The 21,880-nt window shown below is 30.8% G+C and overlaps 1 protein-coding gene across 2 annotated transcripts; it reads right to left on the reverse strand.

Annotated features, from left to right (window-relative positions):
• Positions 1-5,119: 5,119 nt before the first annotated feature.
• Positions 5,120-21,853, reverse strand: LOC130629576 (uncharacterized). Of its 2 annotated transcripts, XM_057442831.1 has the most exons (28): positions 20,498-21,853; positions 17,793-17,901; positions 17,570-17,720; positions 17,100-17,298; positions 15,402-15,458; positions 15,295-15,324; positions 15,182-15,214; positions 14,582-14,644; positions 14,475-14,508; positions 12,611-13,635; positions 12,493-12,537; positions 12,364-12,422; positions 12,144-12,165; positions 11,685-11,705; positions 10,815-10,859; positions 10,689-10,745; positions 10,463-10,567; positions 9,856-10,303; positions 7,980-9,155; positions 7,492-7,554; positions 7,199-7,261; positions 7,026-7,112; positions 6,892-6,924; positions 6,487-6,525; positions 6,254-6,298; positions 5,872-5,904; positions 5,667-5,765; positions 5,120-5,516 (listed from the first exon to the last, which is right to left on the reverse strand). In XM_057442831.1, exons 1-28 carry the CDS (start codon positions 20,504-20,506, stop codon positions 5,371-5,373), a joined length of 4,296 nt encoding a protein of 1,431 aa, XP_057298814.1. In that variant the 5' UTR covers positions 20,507-21,853; the 3' UTR covers positions 5,120-5,370. The 2 variants fall into 2 exon arrangements, with proteins under 2 accessions (XP_057298814.1, XP_057298815.1); XM_057442832.1 differs by lacking the exons at positions 14,475-14,508; positions 17,100-17,298; positions 17,570-17,720; positions 17,793-17,901; positions 20,498-21,853.
• Between the last annotated feature and the right edge of the window lie 27 nt (positions 21,854-21,880).

Genomic DNA, 21,880 nt, shown 5'->3' on the forward strand with positions numbered 1-21,880 from the left:
ACATCTGCTTTCTACTCCATCGTTCACACTTCACCATATCTACTTGTGCATACAAACACTAATAAAAAATAGAATTATTCGAAATATAAATTTAATAAAAGAGGAAAAAAAGAAATAACAAACATTAACTTTGTCTCTGTTAAATAGACAACTTAATGAATATTGTAATTAAACATAAAAATAATTACAACGGAAAAAATGGAACAAATAAAAAAACCCAGCAAAAACAAGTTTAAAACAAAGTGCTAAGGACGCTTATTTCTGAAAATATCGTAACAACGAAGCTTTTTCACTGGCTATATTTTTTGCCGACAAACGTTTTTATCGACGATTAAGCCTTACTGACGGTTAATTATTACCGACTTATTGATATTTTTTTCTATAGAGTAATATTTTGCAACAAAAAATACCCTTTTTATCTATTCGACCATAGATTTGACTAAATCGAGGTTAAACAATTAAGAAAAATAGAAAAGCGTAAGTTAAAGAGTTTTTAAGTTTAATTCAACGGAAGAAAAAATTATTTATGTTTTCTACAATCCAGGACGTTAATTATTGCAAAGGAGGTCGAATATTTATATCTCATGACCACAAGCAATCGCGAAAGCAGTTTCTATGTAGGTAACACGCACTCTGAGCTTGCAAAGGTTCACTTGTCGATACGCACAGCAGACTCAGGTCATTGGATCTTAGGTTGTTTGTTTAGATCCAAAATCTCAATGTGTGCTATTTTTGTGCTGTTGTCAGCGCGACCTTTCTGGGTAGTGGAACGGATTGCTCTATAATTTGGACATGTGGAAAGTGCTCCTAAGGCATTTTCGATGTCAGTTACCCGGCTATACGCCTGTCAAAGTAAAATATTTGCCAAATTGTCCTTTTGGCTATTTTAAGAAATATCCCAAAATAAGGCCTTACTATATAATAGAAGGACTGCTATGTTGTAATAAAAAGCTTCGTGTGCACACGCGTGTTTTTTGATTCGATGTAGTTGTTCAGGTCACAAATAAGCAAAAAAAAACGAGTGCCAAAACTTTTGGCCACGCAGGACCAAATAAGGTGACGTCAACACTTTTACGGTCGGCAAAAAATGTTTTGAACAACTTCAGATCAAAAAGCCACTTTTAACACGCATGTGCACACGAAGGACACAGCAGCCCTCACTATAATGTCAGGAATTGTAGATATCCTGGCAAAAACTTGTCAGTAAAAAGTAACGAATTATTTAGCAAGTGAAGAGTATTTTTACCGACGATTTTTTTACCGATAAGATTTTATATATTTCGGACGTCCCTGAGTTATTTAGATTCTTGTTGGATGGATTTATCAAATATTAACAAACAAATTTTTCTCCTTGTAAAAATACTTTTATACAAACCAAAAGCTTGATCTAATTTTTATCTAATTTTGAAGTACGGCTCCCTGAAAACCCTGGCAGTTTGAAAACCTAAATAAAAATTTTCCACGAAGTCGCACCCTTATGTTACAAAACATTAAGACATCAAAACCGATTGTAAAAAGGACCAGTAGGAATCACTAAGAATTAATTATAGCCACTTCATGCCGGTAACTTACTGACGATAATATGCTTGAATTTATGTGCTCTGCAGATAATTGTCCTCTTAAAGACCGGTCTCCATACAGCTACATTTTGCGCCCAGTCGTAAAATGCGCCGCGACTTTTATCACATATACCGAACCATTTCCATTTAGCGATTTTTGCTCACGTGTTTTTTGCAAAACATGGCTGATGTAAACTGACGATATTTGTTGCTGCAAAATTTGAGAGTAGTCCTAGCAAATTTTTATGGCGTAGAAATAAACAACGTTGTATAATACGTAAGAAAAACATGTGGATGAGACGACTTTCCATAGAAAGAAGAATCAAAGGACTATACAACGTTTTGCTTGAGGATTTAATATCGTCAGATCACGAGTAGTCTTTTTAAGTTTGTTTACAATGTTGTTTCTTTGTGCCTCCACAGACTCATTAATGTTATTTTGTTTTTCATCTACTTCACTTGATTGATATATATTCTGTTTCTCTACATTCATTTGGCTTTTACAAAAATTTAACACAGAAACGAGATTTTGCTAGCCATATTGAAATGATCTAATTAAAAATTCTTTCGTAATTCATGTAGATTGCTACCTTTTGATTGGCTATTAAGCTGAAGCGCAAAATGTAGCTCGCAAAAAGTAGAGCCTGTTCAACTTTTTTTAAATCGCCCCAGCGCATGCGAAAGCGCGAGGTCAGCGGCTTTTCTGGAATCAAAATAGTGATAATTTATTATACATATGACGCGCAAGATCAGTCATTTAAAATAGTCTCAGCTTTACTGCAGTTTCTTTGGCTCTGTAACTTAGGTTCGGATGTTCCCAGCAGTAAATTTTGTCAAATATAATGTAGCGCATAGCAACTTTACTCTTAAAGATTTTGTATGTTTAGATAATCCTTTAGCTGCCTCTGACTTTGTGCTATATGCTGATGAAACAATCAATAGTCTACAAGCTAGCATTGGTAGTTGGTTACGATGTGTTGAAAGACAAAAGACAGGATGATGGATGCTTGCAAAAGTTTAGCTGTAATGAAGAAAGAAACGCAATGAAAACACTTTTAGAACTAAGCTATTTGTAGAAAAAGATGGAATGCGTTCATCAATGTCCAGGCTGCTCAAAAAAGAACGGACAAGTCCCTTAAAACAAGCGTCAATTCACGATTTTTTATACAGAGAATTTATACAAATTGTAAATTTTTCATTCTAAGTGACTATATAAAAGTAACTCATAAATTAGCTCGCTATGTTTAATTTTACTTCTTTTGGAAACAGTGGGGCGCTAACCGAATGGTTGCTGGTTCAAATCCCGCTCGGTCCAAGTTTTCACTTTTGCCGATAGAGATCACCTCCACTTCTAAAAAGTGTATAATGTATATATGCCTTGTACTGTATGCTACTACTGTTGTTCTACTACTGTTCTAAAATATGTATACTGTACCCATCAAAGAATAAGTATATATGGGCTGATGAAGGTATTGTTACCGAAACACGCGGCTTGGTAGGTGGCCGTGATTGACGGAAGTGAAGGCTTGTGCTGGTGGGCTTGAACCACCAACTGAGCTCGATCCTGCAGTGAGAGAAAAGGCAATTGCAAACTCGTCTCACTATCGGACCGATAGCCCAGTTGGCATATATATATATATATATATATATATATATATATATATATATATATATATATATATATATATATATATATATATATATATATATATATATATATATATATATATATATATATATATATATATATATATATATATATATATATATATATATATATATATATATATACTTCTTTATTCCACGTTAGGGGGACCCCGCTCGAAATGTATAATAAGGTGACACCTCATATTTCATGAACAAAGCTTTTTTGCTCAAAACAATTTTAATATTCGAGACCTATTTGGGATGCTGACACAGCTATGGTATGTTTTATGGGGTTTCGGCGATAGCCACATTTTTTGTGTCCCCTTTAATTTTTCAAAGTACAATAGTGAGATTCGGGGGACGTGTCTCCCCAATCTTCCTTTAGGACAAAAAAATATAAATTTTTTTTTTGAGTGCACAAATAATTAAAAAGTTATTTATACACATTCGGGAATTAGGGAACACTATAACATGTTTTACGTACCTTTATTCTCCGTTACGGACATGATTTACAAATATATATATATATTTTTTAAGCTTCAGCATTGAATATATAATAAATCCTTATTGCACAATTATGTGTACATTACTTTTGAAATGCAAAGTGCTAAATAAATCTCTCGTGCTAGCTATGCTATAACAATAAAAAATCATTCCAACTTGTTTCTTATTATTGCGTTTCATCTCCTAACCCATTATAGCAAGATAGCTAGGTAAGACTTGACAATTGTTGTTACTTTCCCTTTTTACGCATTGCGGTATTTTTAAGACAATAATGAAAACTTGTGATGTAACTAGCTGCCATAAATAAAGTTTTTTCATTTGTAACATTGGTGCAGCTACAGCTTAAAGCAATTTTAGCATGTTTCGATCTTGAACCTTGTTTCTTCTGGACAAGCTCTTATGTGAGTACTGAGTATTTTAAATAATTAATAAATCAATTTATCGCAGTATTTATAGAGTAAAAATACAAAGCAAAAGGTCACTAATTCATGTTTTCCTTATGCCTTACGCTCTGCCGGCGTTTTAAATTTTTTTTCCTACAAGCGCTTTTCTAGTGGGCAGACCTGCGCGGTATTAAACTCCGTAATCTTAGAATCTGAAGAAATTAAAAGAATGAAATCATAAAATTTCTGATTAAGATAAGGAAAATGCAGGGTTTTCACCTTGACTTTGGTAAATTATTTTTCTACAATACAGCTAAAATACAAATTATATTTTATCTTCTTATAACTGAGAAGAACTGAAAATAAACTGATTAGAAATGCTAACTAGGTCATTTTAGAAGATGTTAAGAAAAAATTCTGAAATAGTACTTCTCTAATCAAATGATGGAAATAAATAAGGTTTTTTGTTTTACTCTAACCAGATGTCAATATTTGTGCGAACTAACGAAGTTTACCCTTCTTTGATCGATCTCAAGAAACGGAAAAGACATTAAAACAACTCTTTACTCTAAGACAATTTTCCACTTGCAGGATCATAAAATTTCGGTAAACGAAAAGAATGGCTTATGATTTATACCCAATCATGCCTTAATTACCTGTTCCGTTCATGTCGGAAAAAATATTCTTGAAGCAGTCGTTTAAAATGTGAGCTTTTCGCTGTTTCTAAAACTATTATGTATTTTCACTTCATATTTTTGAGCAAATAATGTAAAAGTTGACCAATCTACGTTTAATCAATTTATTAATTTCTGTCCAGTTTGTTCGGAAGTGGATTTACACTTGAGACACCTGTTACTCCGAAGATTGGTGAAACAGCAAAATCACTTGCGTATAACGTGACCGTGAGAAGGTATAAAAGGTCTACCCGACGGTAATTATTAGTGTATTGGCGCAAAACATTTCCTATAGGATGACACATAGTCATTTCACAGGTTTGAACCAAGGAGAAATAAAAAAAGCAAAATGTGGACTAATTTTTCTTTCTGAACATAAAATTACAAATAAATTGCAAAGAATAAATGGATCGATTCATACCTTTAAAAAAAAGGAAAAAAATCCACACTAACTCATTTGTGCGTAATACATGTACAGAACGCAGGAATGTAAATAGACACCAAAATGACTAGAAATTAGGTAATTCAAAGCGACAACTTCACAAGTTAGCTAAAGTCAGTATATCCAAACAAAAAATTAGTAAAGCAAAAATAACTGCATGATTAACTAGTTAGTCCAATTTCTTTCAACCTTTTATTCTTTATGTCATCGAACTTTTTCCGCTCGTTGTTTATTTTTGTTCGCACAGCGAAGGCAAAATTGGCTGATCCAAAGTAACTTTTTGCAAAATTTTCCATTTCCAGTCGACCTAAAATAATGCAAGAATGATTGAGTATACTCGCACAAAAGACACAAAATAGTTGCTTTAAGCAACTATGCCTCATTTGCAAGTGATTGTTCAAACAATCTATTTACCTATACTTAAAAACCATCGAACAAAAGCTAAATTATTTGATACCTGGAAATGGTCGATCATTGGTGCGACGCACGTAACAACCAAATTTTTCGAAGAACACTTTATTTAATTCCGGAGTCCACTTGACACTGGATTTGACAGCTAAGTATAAAAGCAACAATAAGATAAGTTTTGTTAATATCAAACCTAAAAAAGTGGTTTAACTAAACCTATATATATGAAGAAGCGATAAAAGTGTTCAACTTACGTTTGCATTTCAATCTCTCATTCTCTTCTTTATCTATTGGAATAAAATCTGGTTGTTTTTTAAACTAGAAAATTCCTGGAAATTATAACTCTTGGTTAGCAAGACGACCATTCAAACTATTATTGCTTTAACAGAAAAAATATTGTCCTTTATAACTTATATATAGCAGCGTTTTTATACTATGGCAACTCAAAAATCAGTAAAGTTAATGACACTTGAAAGATCTAAGCATTTTTCAACATATTTAATCTCCAGGATCATTGGAAAGTTGAATTTCTGAGAGAATTTAAGATTGGGGAAGACGCCAAATTCTTTAAAATCTAATTTGCACACGAAGCAACCTACAAAGGTTTCTTTAAACTTAATTTTTTACATCACTTACCTTCATAGGAAGTAGGATCACATGAATCATCTCTAATTTGGGCATCTAGATAGAAATGGATATTCATAAACATGAAATACATCTTTTGCAAAAGATACTTGTACATCCCATAAATTTTAAACAATCCAGGTTGATATTTCTCGGTATATAAATAATTTTCATAACTGTCTAAGTGTTATTGAGAAAACTAAAATAAATAATTAAAACAGAAAGACTCTTGAAAGGATACTCACCAGTAATTTTAACGTACTTTTTTCTTTTTTTTGATCTGCCTATAATTCAAAGTCAAATGTACAATCAAATGGTCAACAAAAAATACATTTTTATTTCGGTGAACTCGCAATTACTTTTAAGTAAGTGAAAAAAAGTTAAGTACATGTAATTTGTAAAAATATTACGTTTAATATTAGTGATACTAGACAATTTTCCGCAAAAACGTTAAGTAATATATTTTGCATAGAGGACTATAAAAACAACTTATATTTCATATGATTTTTAATTGACCTATGTGAGATTTAAAACAAATAAGGTCTGGTTTTCAAATTCAATGTTCTATAAATAAACATTTCCCACAACGCAGAGTAGGACAGGTTGAATAAATATTGTTTGACAAAAAAATCAAAACTCAAACCACTCACCACGCAAAGGATACTTCCTAGCTTCAACTGGTACTAAAAACAAAAACAAAACAAAAAAACCATCGTATATCTAAAACAAGGTCATGGTTGGTATTATAAATCAGACGTTGTTTTAAATTAAATTTAAAACTAACCATTTTTTGATTCAATAGCTTCTTCATCCGATGAACTGCTCGACAGCATCATCACTCTTTTCCCCACTGATCTTTTTGTCTTTGTCGCTGAATAAAAAACCAAAAAAAACAAACACTTTGCAAGTCACTGAGGCCCAAAGGATTGAATCAATAAACTACAGTGAAGTATTAACCTTCAGCTGATGTTCTTACGGGAGTACTTGTCACTGCATAGTTAGTTGCCAATTTCTTGTCTTCTAAAGAAAGAAAGTATTAGTCTGCTATGTAGTCCATTGAGCAGCTTTAAGGTAATTTTCCAAACAATATAAAACAATGATGGGGAAGATCTTTAGGTTTTGGATCACACATTGCTTTGAAAAAATTTCATCAAAAACAATGACTAATAAAAAGAACAAAATAACGAGTTTTGTAACTAACAGAAATTTTCTCTATTTGCACCAGACAACATTAGAAAAAGCAAACATACCTGTATGAGTTTTGTCTTTAAATGTTTTTAAACTTTTATCAGTTTCTTCAATATGACCGTTATCTATAAACAATCAAGTTATAAACACTGAAAGACTTGCTAATCATGAAAAGTCATTCTACATTTTGCTCATCTGCAATCTTTTAATAATTTTTTAATGAAATCAAATTTGGAACACGTATTATTTCGATCATAATAATCGTGAAATAATATTAGCTGATTTGAACATTTGTTAATACATTATAAGAAAAAATTAAACAAATAAATGAAATACAGTGGTTAAAACGACAAAAATTTATAAAAAAAGGTTTAATAAAACATAACCCGGCAAGTCTTCCATTATATCCTGGTTTCCTAAATCTCAATAAACAAGAAAAAAATTAAATTTACCACTCATGATCTATGATAAAGTTGTTACCTAGAATGCGTGCCACTTCCACAATTTTATTCCATACAGAAAGGCTCCTCCCTAACAAATAAATACATACCGCTTGCATGGAGATTTATTAATTGTTTTCCAATCTTTGTGACTCCCATTAAAGCTAATGGGGCTTGATAAATATCTTTATTCATGCTTTCAGAATGACCCATATGGGCGTAGAACAGTTGTCTTTCCTGTTGTGGCAGGTCCAACGCAGCATATAAAGTGCTGACGCGGTGTCTATTAGTGGTTGCATTTATAATTTCCACATTGGTAAGTTCTAGTTTCTTACAGACTTCTTTCAATGCATGCCAGCCAGACACATTTAAAGATGACAGCTGTGTGCTGGCAAACACAAAATCATTATTTTTATCGATACCAGCCTTGATTCTAAATTTTGGATCAACTAACCTTTTCATAGCAGAAGTAGTGTCGTTTGGAAATAAAACAGACACCAAATGATGATTTCCTTTACCCGTCATGTAGGTTATTTTTAGTGAACTCACTAATAGTTTGTCAGCTTCATTCAAACTCTGAAGACGTTGTTGATCAATCCAATTATCGCTTTCTGCTTCTAACCAATCTTTTACTAGGAGGCGACTTGTTTCCCCACCACGGCGCCCATTCAATAATGTTAGTCGTGTGAGTACTAAGTTCCTCAGTTCAACAAAAGAGTGAGCAGTCCATAACTCAAAAACACACAGTAGTTCACCCATTCTCTTGAGAATATGTTGATGTATTTTCTCAATGTCGCTTTCCAAAGGCAACTGACATGGTTTTCTTATTTTAACTAGCCTTTTTTTTTCAAGCTCGTATCGTGCAGAGGAAACCATGCAATCCTCGTTGGCTTTATAGCATACCATAAATTTTTCGATTTCACTGGCCTCCTCTTCGTTAGCTAACATATATTGATGAGCATACAATATTTTTACACTTTTGTTGATGATGTAAAAAACATTCTGGCGTAGTCCTGGCTTAAGACTACGATCAACATTCAAAGTAACAGCGTCAATGGCATCAGTAAAACACGTAAAATTCTTTCGCACAAACATATCTAACAAATTACCATGATCATGACAAACGCCATTCATCCTCTTAAAAGATTGGTACAGGCTACCTAACACTCGCATATGACCCCTAACAGATTTATTCACGGTGGCTGCTTTTTCTTTTTTGACTACAAGCTTTGCAAACAACTTCATTCCAATTCGTAATATCATTTCATCTTTGCGACATATATTTCCTATTATTAAACAAGGCAAATTAAATTTTCAAATATTTATTTTGTGTTTAAAGGTTTAGAAAATTAAAAAAAACATTATTTGCATCAATTTTAATGTACAGTGGAAGGTTGTACATTGAAATAGATGTTCTTAAACCTTTGGGGGCGTGAATACAAATTAAATAAACCTACATTTTTTTTCTGTCAAACATTTGTGAGTATTTATTTTAACGAAATAAACTTAAAACCTTTTGAAAACATAATTTTATGAATTAGGTCAATAATCTAAAAGATCAATTCATATATTTTTTTTAAATTAAACTACAACTTTAATTGAACACTTTTTTTACTATTTCGCTCATAAAAAACAACAAAAAAATGTTACACTTGATCATATCCAGGATGTAACATGATTATGTTTATTAAATAATTATTTGAATGAATTAAGGATTTCTATGAAATACATAAGGACTTTTAATGAATAGTACAAGTATTTTTTAACTCCTTAAATCCCAGAAGTTTCCTTTGCAATTTTTTATTATTTTTGATTACTGTAGTTATTCGTAATAATTTAATAAAGAACAATGAAAATTTCATGAATTGGTAACAAATGTGAAGAACAGGGATGTTATCACCATAAAGCTGTCCTACAAATCAATTGCTAAACTATGAACAAGTATGGAAAAAAGCTCGTAACGTAAATATAAAAATGATAACTTACCTACGGGATCATCTCTAAGCTTGGCCAAAATGACTTCCTTGAATTGATCCGACATTTGGAGTGACATTGGAAGGAAGTCCAGTGACAATGGCAAGCCTGTTGGGACAGCATCTTGTCTTCTCATGCACGTTCTTTTGTGGCTGGCAAAGAAACGCTTAGAGATAAAAGCAGAGCATAAATTACAACGTTGCAATTCCAAGTATTTCTTTCTTTGACGTTCTCCTTGGAAAATAGGATTTTCTGTGGTAGCTTGCAACTTGTTGTACATTAAAATTCCTTCCCTTTTAATTTTTTTCCATTCCTCAATTTGCTTCACCTTAGTCATCTTTAGTGCATTTTTCACTCTTTCATTTTCCTTATGACATTTTTTAATGTGTCTGCTCAATTTTGAAGACATTATAGAACAATAAATGCACATTCTATACGGTTTTTTGTAAGGACTTTTTTTCTGAAATAAAAAGATAAGATGATTCTAGAATTGCTACATAACACAAAACATAAAGCCTTGCATCAATAATCCTAAATTTAAATAAAATAGCATTGGAAAGTATTAATCAGTCAGTAGTATATAAGTTTACACAATCTTAAAATGCATCGATAATAGTACCTGCAGTTTTTTAGACTCGGCTTCAATTGTTTCCTGTTCACTATCAGTATTCACAATGTCTAAATCCTCATCAATCTCCAAACCAGAATCATTTTTCACTGAAACCTGTTTGTGTTAAATAATACTATTGATAATTAAAAATAATAAATTAGGAAGCAACTTGTTGGTAGTTCAAAAGGGCTGAACAAATCATTGTAAATTAAATAAGCATCATCACAAAACTCACTTGTTCACAACAGCTGACTTCCCTAATGGTCTGCGTATGTTCAGCAACTTGACACACCTGCAAAATTTCCAGATATAAAAAAAGCTATGCAAGGATGTATGAAAAGTTATTACAAACATACAATACCTTTGTCGATGCTAGAGTTTCTATTTCTTCAAGATCAACTTTCATCTAACATTAATAAAGAGTAACTATTAGGTGTATTTAATTATTACTATTGACCGTAGGACCTAATGGAATTGATTTTGGACTTTGACCTTATAAATGCAGGAGATGAGAAAATTGGACTCCCAGAATTAACATTCTTCTTACTTTGGCATGAATGCTGGAACTACACTACATATTGCTTAAATTAAGTAATCATTTGGTGGTGCATGCTTTATTACCAAGTCATAAACATCAGACAACTGACAAAACAAGTACTTTTAAAATAAATTTTTAAAAAAAATAAAAACAAAAAAATTGAAATTACATGCCTTCAATGCACAAGGCAAATTAAGCAAGTTTGGGTCAAATCCGAGAAATTAAATTCTAACAAAATGTCAATATTTCATGATTTTCAACAAAAGTTCTACAAAAATAAGTTTTCAACCAATAAACCATTCAATTGGCGTTAAATGGAAAAGTTACTGAGCACAAAAAAAGATTTGGTTTTATAAAATCTAATCTTTTAAATTTAATGATTTTCTGAATAAATGAAGAATTTCCTATAATTTTCTCTAATTATAACCAGTGCATCACAATGTAACCTTTGTAAACCAAAATTAACTGTCAGGTAATTTTACCATGAAGTTAATTTTTCATTTTTTCACTTCAACAATTCATAATTTTCAACATTTAGGTAAATCGATGACAGTATATTTTAGCAGCAAAAAAAAACATGAAAATTTTATTAACCTGAACTAACATTTGCTGAAAATATACCGGCATTTGTATTAAATTTAAATTAGAAATGCTGCAATGTAAAAAATATATGAGTAATGATGGAATACATACGAACTTCTCCAATACTTTTGTCTAAAAATAAAATAGCATCAATTTATTACTATAATTATCATACCGTACAACTTTCTAGTGGACTCCAACTACACTGTATTCCAATAAAAAAATTGTGCAATGTCTTTATAGCATAATTATAACGGTAATAGTCTAAGCATTTCTTATATTAAATCAGGTGCTATCTATATCTCCTCCTCACAATTCAAAATCTTCAAAAATAAAAATGTACATAGGTAAATCTTTATTATATCGCAATAAAGATTCACCTATGTATATGCACCATCCCGATAAACTATCTAACATATTGCCGTAGTGTGGTGTAGTGGTTTTGTCTTTGGCTCCCAACTCTAGGGTCCGGAGTTCGAATCCCACTCGCTGCCTAGCAGTATGTTAGTGATGAACAAAATAGTTCTTCTTCATTATAACAAAAATGTATATGGGAGAATTCTAACATACCAGTGTTTCAGTTTTGTCATTTCTAAAAAATAAACATAGAAATATTACAACAAAATTATCTTTAAAGAACTAAATAAGTTACTTTAATTTCGACTAAAAAAGCATTGTTTACGTCGTTTACAGCAAATCTCATGTGAATGACACCATAAAAACACCAATTTTTCATAGTTTCGTTTGTAATATTTTATCACTTTTTGTAATATTTGAAAACAATAATTACCTAAAATTAATTTTTAATGGAAAAGTTGTTTCTTCATTACTACCATTCAAAATGGAACACTAAAAAATGAATAGAAAGTTTAAAATTTTTAAGTATTATTAGTGGAATTACTGGACCTTCAATACTTACTGTTTCGCTGTCAGAACTGCTGAAATCAGGGACAATTTCAATTTCCTGAAACATAAATATTTATCATCAATACAATTAAAAATTATACTTTAAACGGAATCATGAATTGCATACATACCGGATAAGTAATTTTTACATCATCGTCACTACAATCCAGCTTGGCAAAATCTATGTCCTTGTAGTAGTCTGCAAATTTATCTCCACCAATGACATTCTTTTTATTTACACCACTGCCAATATTTTCCTGAATCTTTTTTTTTGATTGGTAAGTACTGTTCTTGTACGTATTTACACCTGATGCAACCACATCTGCACTCTTGTAATTTCGACCTTGGACACTGACAACATCTGCAATGATCTCAGCAACTTGTTCTTTATTTTCACAACCTATTTTCATATCCTGTATACCAGCAATATTCGTTTCCTCAACATTCTGTCCATGTAGAGGTTCATCACCACAATATCTGTCCCCTTCGTTTGATTCTACTTGTGTATAAACAGTAGGATTATCCACCTTATAACTCACACTACCAGCAACACGATTGACCAAAACTGCATCTTTGCCTTCACCTACACTTTGATTGTGTAAACTATCAGAATTATTGCCCTTGGGTTCACATACATCAACAAAATCAAGAACCTTGTCATTAGTGACACTTCTATCTATAACACTGACAATATCTGTAATGATTTCAGCAGCAACTTGTTCTTTATTTTCACCAACTATTTCCATATCCTGTATGATAGATGTGTTTTCAACATTTTCTTTAAGTTGGAGTTTATGAACACAATATTTCTCCCCTCCCATATTTTCTAATTGCATGTAAACAGTAGCACCATTTGTCTGATAACCACCATTAAAACCTTTGCATTTAATATTTTCCTCTACTTCCTCCTCTAATTTTTCACACAAATCAACATTCTGACCATTGATAGCAACTGAATCTTTTCCATTGCCTACGTTTTTACTATATAAACGAACAGGATCGTTATTCTTGGGTTCATATACATCAACAACATCAATAAACTTTGCATTCACATCATCTTTATCTTTTACACAGGTGTCAGATTTTAGTTCAATACTTCCGTCTTTTTTCCAAACAACTACTTGATCACATTTTTCTTCGTCATTTTCCCCATTATCTAAAACAAATAGATCAGGTAAGGAGTATTCAAAAGTAAATAACATGTGTATAATACATATATATTGCAGTTCAGGGTGTATGCTACTCAAATTATTCAGAAACTTATATTTTGTTCAGTTCATGTTTCTAAACTATTTAGTTACAAATTTAATATTGCTTCTGGATTTTCCTTTCTTAACCAAGTTGTAATATCTTTGTTTAACCTTTTTCATAACATCCCAAAGAAGAATGAGATTAATTTTCCAGATGGACCCTCCTAAATAAATTTATCCTGCATAAGTTCTATTTGAATTAAATCAGTCAAAACAGTATCTACAGAACCCAGAACCTATAGTACAGCATAAAATAGATAAGTGTAAGCAAATTAGGAAAATAATGTTATAATTACTGGAATTAGGCACTTAAAGTGAGACCATCCATAAAAATATGTCTGTTTTCTGTAACCGACACATTAAAATATCTTAACAGCTAGGTAGGCGATAATATTTTTTACATAAAAAAAATCAGTATCATATTGTCATATTTTTGACATTCTGCGTAAAGCATGTGAAAATCTGCATGACACGTGAAAATAACAAACCTAATAAATCAACCTATAAACCTAATAACATAACAAACAAACCAAATCAGAATTTAATTAGATAAAGAGTGTGAATTAAAATATTTACACTGATTATTTCAAATTATATGGATTTGGCATACAATGTGTATTTATAATTCATAAACTTTTTGTACTTATAACACTTCACCCAGCCATTTTACCCGAAACAAACACATTTTTAGAGATAGCATGGGAAAGGGTGTTACGTAATTGAGAAATTTTCACACATTACAAACCTATCACTTCTGTTTGAAGAATGCAATCATGAATCTAATAAAAATAATTCAATATTTTTAAGATACATGTAACGTTAAAAACAACATAATTAAAGTATATATCTTACCTTGTCCAGACATTCCTTGACATCTTCCTCTGTTGTTGCACTACCAGAAATGAATTCATCATCCTAAGTGCAATATTAGCAAAAAATTACTGTACAGTAGAAATAATTTTGTTTTATTTATGGGAGTGATTCTCAAAAATTATCTTTGTGCATGTTTCGTCTATATGGAGGAGCAAAAGATTGCTTTATAAGCAACATATTTTTTGTTGTATGGTAAAAACATAAATATTGTGCTACAGTTTAACTCTTGTTATTAAATACAAAAAAATTGAAATCGATAACATATTGGTTAAACAAATCATTTTCAAAAATTGGATAAAATTAAGTCATTTTGACACATATCAGAATTCCAATCTTAAAAACTACACAACATAAAATATTTAAATGAAAAAGAGAAAATGAAAATTGTGGATATATAACTGATTATAACTTAAAATTATTTCAAAATGACTTGTACAGTAATTAGAGCTAATATCGTGAAAGCTTTTCTTCAAAATTAACTTTTTAGTATGGCTAATAACAGGAACCAAAACGTGGACATCATGAAAGATTACAATATTGATACAAAAACATTTTGCCTTAAAAATGTAGATGGCTTACATGTTCAGAATAAATCTGCTTTTTTTGGTTATTCTAAAATCACAAAAAAGGTTTTATTATAAACACAAGAATTTTTTGAACAAAAAGTTCAAAATCTATGATTGGATACTCACAATTACATTCCCAGGATTGCATAAAACAAACTGAAAAGAAAGAAAAGAAAAATAGCAGTTACTCTAGTGAAGAAAAAGAAAAATGTATATATTACAAAAAAACTTACTCCCTGCTTGGTAACAACATCAATATTTGCAAAATATGGTGAAGCAGTCTCCTTGTTCTAAACATAATAGAAGTAACAGTTGAAGTTCTCAAAAAAAATTTAGAATATTTTTTTGTATTTTTCAAAAAAGAATCAAAAATAATTATTGTTAAGGCGACTCCAATGTTCTACGGGAGAAATCGATAGTAACTTACAGTCGGTTGGCAAAATAAAAATAATTTTATTGAGAATGTATGGTTGGAACAACAACAAAAATAAAGAAATACACACTAACAACAGCGGTTAAAAAATAAAAAAATTCAAAAAAATCGTTTGTAACCGTTTTAACTCGCTTGGTTGATTTGAAATTCATTTCGTAATCATTTCCAAATCATTTTGTATTCATTTCCCATTAGTTTTTCACAAAAATAAGAATTAATTCGTTTCATCTACGTTAAATTCGTTTCGGTTCAAATTGTTTTAAAATCGCTTAAATTGTCACACATGTTTATAAGACATTGTCAATTTCTAAAGAAATTTAACTATCAAATTACGTAAATAACTGCATTCTTCTTGCAGAAATAATAAAATTCTTCGCTAAAAACGAATATGTAACAGATTTTCTGTTAAAAAAAGTTTTAGCCGATATTATTTTTTTGTTTTCGTGAAAATTAGAGTCTGTCGAGCCTGTAGAACAACTAATGAAGTTGAAGTCGCCTAAAAGTTACAAAATGAGAAAAAATCTGTGTGTGCTCAAAGTTAAAATTCCTCAAATATATTTAATCTGTATGATAATTAAGGAGTTTTAAAATTCCTCTAATATATTTAACCTGTATGATAAGTAAGGGGTAACTAGGGTAATAACTAGGTTCTGCAAAAACACTTTACCTCTATGTTTAATAAAATATTCATGACTTATTAATTATTCACAAACATAACATTCCTTTAGCATGATTTTTGCAGTGCAAAATTTTTGAATTGCATTTTCTCGAAATAAAATTTTCCAACATAACAGTACATAGTTTTGTTGAACACTCCCCTCCATTTTGTCGAAATTCTACGAAAATAAGTTTGTTGCGACAATTTATTTGGCTACAAAACTTTGCTTTTTTTAGCGCAAAAGTGAGAAAATATCGAGCTATTGATCCATCATATACTTAAAAATTGATCAGTCATAAAACAGCTGTTGTAAAACAAAATATGCTATATTTTTTGAACCACGTTTTGTTTTGAGTAAAAAAAGCAAAGTTATTTAGAGCTGAATAAGATCTTTGCAACCATATGTTTTTCAAGAAACAAAAATTTTACTGAAGGGAGTGTTTGGTAAAATATACTAGAAAGGTGAATTTTTGTAAATAATTTTTCCTTCTTGGATTTTTTTATGGAAATATTTTATCATCATTCTAGAGATAATTTATTTGGCTTTCAGAATATATATATATATATATATTTGTTACAGTTAATAAAGCAAGCAGAGAAGATATTTTAAATATACTGAGAATGTGTCTAAGGGGGTTACCGTATCCTTAATGGAAGTTGATGTCCTTTAAAAGGCATTCCAGGAATGCCTTTTTAGAGGACAATTGCATCGCGTAACTTGGTGAACTGGCGTATGTGATTGATCACATAAGCACCTATTTTTAAAATGAGAAGCCTGATTCATCACAACTATAAAATCTAACTAAAAAGAAATAACAAAAAAGTGACAAAGATACTCACTTTTCTCCAAAAAAGTTCTTTCATATCTCCATACGAATATCTCAACTCTTCTCCAATAGATATGACTTTGTCACACAAAACAAACAGGCAAAGATGCAAATGCCCATTATCATCATATATCGGTTTCATGCAACAGTTTTTGGCATTTTTGCTGTCATTAACGTATTTCCCAAACTGTGTGTTCTCAGTTGCATCGATGCTATTATAAATAATCTTAAAATTGCAGTATATTACCTAGAGTACTTTTCAAATTTCACAACTGACTTTTGTGACAATTTTCCTGAATATTTTATGAAAATCAAATTTTCCATTTTTCTCAAAAGAAAATATTTTTTGCCGGCATTTATTTGCAAAAAATTATCCTGTGCTCTTTACAAAATTCGTAAATAAAGTTTCTTTCCAACAATCTTTACGCAAGTAACTGCTGTGGATATTAAAATAATCACAACATATATGTACAATTTGCTTACCAACTGTTATTATAAAAAAATAAAAAGGAACCAGCTTCATCAGGATATGTAGATTGCAATTTTTCACCCTCAACTTTACTAATACAATTTCCAGCATACTCAAGAAGAAATTCACCATGTTGAAATGTTTTTGTAGCAAACACTCCAAAACCTTATAAAAAAAGTTGTATCATAATAATGTAAAACAGTTCACACCCTATTTGGAAGCATAATAGACGTATACCTATGTTGTCATTGATGAATAATTTCTGGAAACCACTTTGATCTGCTTTTTGTTTGCAATAATACTTTGCAATAGAACGTGGGTCTGTCTCACGCTTATTCTGTCGTCTCTAAAAATAAATACAAAAATGAACAAATAAAAATTGAAGTAAATGAAAAGTAGAATTTCACCCTTTGGCAGCCAGGTCACTTTTTTATTTTTTTCAAGAAACGTAGATGTACTCTAAAGAATCACAAATAAAATTCCTTTCATATAGTAAAAAAATAATTTTACTAAATTAAATTTAAATTTTACAAAAATTTGAATAAATTTTATGTTACCTAAAATTATTTAAAGGTTACCTCCCGCGAAAAATAAAGGTAACGGCATATACAAGTACTTGAAAGGCTGTCTAGGAATTTGAATATTTTTTTAAAAATTCTTGATTGGTTCTTTAGAATTTGGACTAAGAAGATTTACTAATTATGCATGATGACAAGCCATAGAGAGTTAAAAATGTTTCCTAGCCATTCACTTTGACGCGTTTTGAACATTTTTACATAAATTTTAACATTTAGTTATCATAATTATGCTCAATTCATACTCATGGCATCATAATTTTGCATAATTAGCACAACTTTTAAGACAAATATCTCAGAAACGGATAAAGATTTTTCAAAAAAATAAAAGGATTTCTAGAGAACTTTCAAAGATCTTTCATATGAGCTTAACTTAATTTTTTGCGGGAGGTAACCTTTGAGGTGGCAGTAACCCTTTTTTAGCTGTCCAAATAGCTGAATTATTTACTCAGTGTTTTATTTATACCATTTTATTTTACTATTTTCTAGAAATATAGGCCTTAATACATAAGAAAATGATTTTAACTTAACACTAAAATTGCTGAGTCAGCAGAAATTTCTTTTTAAAAATGTATCAAAAACAAGAAAAACTTTTTACAATCTCGTTATTTTTCATCAACTTCTGTTTTTAAATGAACCTTGGGTTAACCCTGTTAAAACGGTGTGCGGATTTTTTTTGTTCATTCTTATTTTTTTAACAATAGCCTTTAATCTTTTTTCAAAAGATTTTTTGTTAGCATCCCCTGCTGCATCAAACGCTGTTAAAAGAAAAATATCGCGAATAAAAAGATTTCCGCACACCGTATCATGGCTGCATGATTCACCAAGCATGTCTGAAAATTTTAAAGTAAAACGAACATGCTATTGAAAGTTACAGCTTGTGCAATGTAGCATAATGAAGATCGTCTTAAATTTCTTCATAATGCGCCATCTTTGTTGTTATTAACGTTTCTCTTTAATAATTACATCATTTCTTTCTGTACAATTTCACAACCACGTAGACTTAAACTATACTCGGCAAAACTAATTAATTATTCATGAATTTTATTTTAAAGAGGAATTTTTAAGGCTAAATATTTTTGTTGAAAGATAATAGTATTATAGCCATAAAATCGTGACAAGTGTGTTATAACAGAAAAAATTGGATATATAAAGTCTGAAAATAACCTTACGTAACCAATTATGTAAAAAAAATCCGATTTTTAAAAGGATTACTGCCACCTTAAAATAATGTTTTATTATTGTAATAACATATACAGTACCGCTTAAATGTACACAAGTTTTAGGATCTCATGTCTCATTTCTACATAAATATCTTTTATTCATTACCTCTTTTGTAGACTGCGTAATTGAAGAATTAAAAACAGCGCTCCATTTTTTGCGTTTTTATTTCCATGTGATTTCTTTGAATAATATTACTCGCTACAGTTTTATTTAGGAGCTCGATTGTTCACGCACATAAGGAATAAGTTCGTATTTTATGCGAGTTATTATTCACTTGTCTAACACATTTTAGGACCGTGCCAAGGTGCATGCGCGCGATCGCGCACCTAATATGAGGCAGTCTGCAAAATCATTTTTATACATCTTAAATAACGAAACGTTGTGGTAAAAAAAAATAGTTAGGTGTGATTCACACTGGCTAATATTCACATTGCACTTGTAAATTTTGCTTACAAGTGCGATTTTTTGCACTCCATATAGCACTGGTAATTTTTTAGCGGGTGCTTTTTCTGGCTCTGGCCTGACATATTAGAAAAGTTAACTCATTGTGGGTATTAAATGTGTGTTTTTGTAAAATAAACTTCACACAAAAATCATTGCTACCTGTTTTGTTTTGTCTTAAAATGTTTGTATGTTTTTTTGTGTCATAAAACAAACGATACAAAGTACATTATATACTTCGTTATGCTAAACGAAAACAATATTAAGTGCTTTGTTTAAAGTAAAAAGTACAAACGAAGTCCATACAAACTTTTTTATAACATGATACAAAATGTTTTCTTGTAACTTAAAAAAGGAATATGGCCACGTTAAAGCTTTGTAGAGACATTTTCTCATCATTTTAAAAATAAATACAACTTTCAAGCTTCATAGAGACGTTTTCTCATCACTTTAAAAAGAAATATGGCCACGTTAAATATATAATATATATGTAAATATATGGTAGTATAAAGACAAAGTGATTTTATGCCAAATACAAGTCAAAATATAGTACGTTTATATTAAGCCTGTTAAGTATTACTTATAATTTATTAATTATAATCGAATAATTATTCTATTGAATTCTTCACCACCATCATTTGCATGGTGAAATTTAGCCCATAGTAGGATTAAGTACTTTTTTCTACAAGAAAAAAAACTTACTTTTGACATTGATGCAAACTTTTATTTATTGTCAATTTACCTAGTAACAAAGATTTAAATATGCTAAACATAGACCATAATATATTGTTCTGTTTCACATGAAAACCTATTACCATAATCAACTTTTTTTAACATATATATACATAGATATTTCAGGGTGTTTGTAGTTGCGGCAATCATGTCTCAGCTGAATAGAACCAACCACAATAATTTACAAAATGATTAATTAAATGTGTGAGTGGGTCAGGAATACACAGCGGGGTGCAACTTACCGAAAGAGATTCAGGAGAGTTTACTGTATTTAAAGAAACTCCTAATTTTGCAAGGAAAAGACTATACATTTGTTTAAAAAATTAAGCAAAACATATACTTTTTTATTGTAGTAAAACATCGTTACTATATCTGAGCATCCCACAAACTACCAATTCAGAAAATCAAATAATTTATGACAACATTAATTTATCAATCAAAACAAGATTTGCTTAAATTTGACGGAAAACATAATTCAGATATACTGTGATAGTATTGTTCTGCCCAATCTTAGGAGACTGCCCAATATTTGGACATAAAAATGCCCAGTTCGTCAAAAGATTAGGCAGGAGACCATGGATGTGACACACAAGCTCTGTTGTTTGCAAGACCCTACAAACATTCTCAGGCACATAAAAATATATTTGGGGTATGTACATCAAAAACGAATTTGCCAGTACTGTTGAATTGACCAGGCCAGATTTGGCTAAGACGGGGGCCGTTTCAAGATTGGGCAGAACAGTATCATTGGGAAATTAGCAAGATAGTTTGATGATATTGTTTTCGAAAACGCTGTATTTGATCCAATTTGATCAATAGACATATAGTTAAAATTGTAATACTATTCTCACTTCAAGGGAAGGTTATATTTTTTGTGGTGAGTCAATAAATGTAAGCTTGCTGTATCAAGCTGGTTTCTAATGTCTGACATCAAGCAATGACAGATGAGCATTAAGTGCACAAGAATATGTGCATGATTCTGTGCAAAAATGCAAATTTGGACCAGAAAACACACACACATTAAGGTTCCAGTATTTTGTGCAATTCAAACAACCATATTTCAACCATGACAATATACAGTAGTAAAAGCTGTTGATGTGTGCAAACTGAAATTGAAAGCTATGACCTTGACCAAAAGAATAATAAGGCGTCAAATAAGAAAAACTGTTTTTACACTCAGCTATGCTAGCTAGCTATCACAGTGAAGTTAGTTTTAGTCAAATTCACAAGAAAATAAAAGAAAACAAAGAAAGTAAGAAACAGAAAATAAAAACACAAGAAACTTTGGCGGCTCAAAGCGCGAAGAACTTTCCCGCATCCAATATATGACGTAATGTTGGTCAATACTGCTAC

The sequence above is a fragment of the Hydractinia symbiolongicarpus genome, chromosome 2 (assembly GCF_029227915.1).
Source record: "Hydractinia symbiolongicarpus strain clone_291-10 chromosome 2, HSymV2.1, whole genome shotgun sequence".
Lineage (NCBI taxonomy): Eukaryota > Metazoa > Cnidaria > Hydrozoa > Anthoathecata > Hydractiniidae > Hydractinia > Hydractinia symbiolongicarpus.

What these genes read in the sequence shown, in the direction of transcription:
- LOC130629576 (XM_057442831.1), bottom strand. An exon ending in ATGTTGTTACCAAGCAGGGA is followed by an intron (nt 15,325 to 15,401) that starts GTAAGTTTTTTT and finishes CTTTCTTTTCAG; the next exon opens with TTTGTTTTATGCAATCCTGG. An exon ending in CCGAGTCTAAAAAACTGCAG is followed by an intron (nt 10,304 to 10,462) that starts GTACTATTATCG and finishes TTTTTATTTCAG; the next exon opens with AAAAAAAGTCCTTACAAAAA.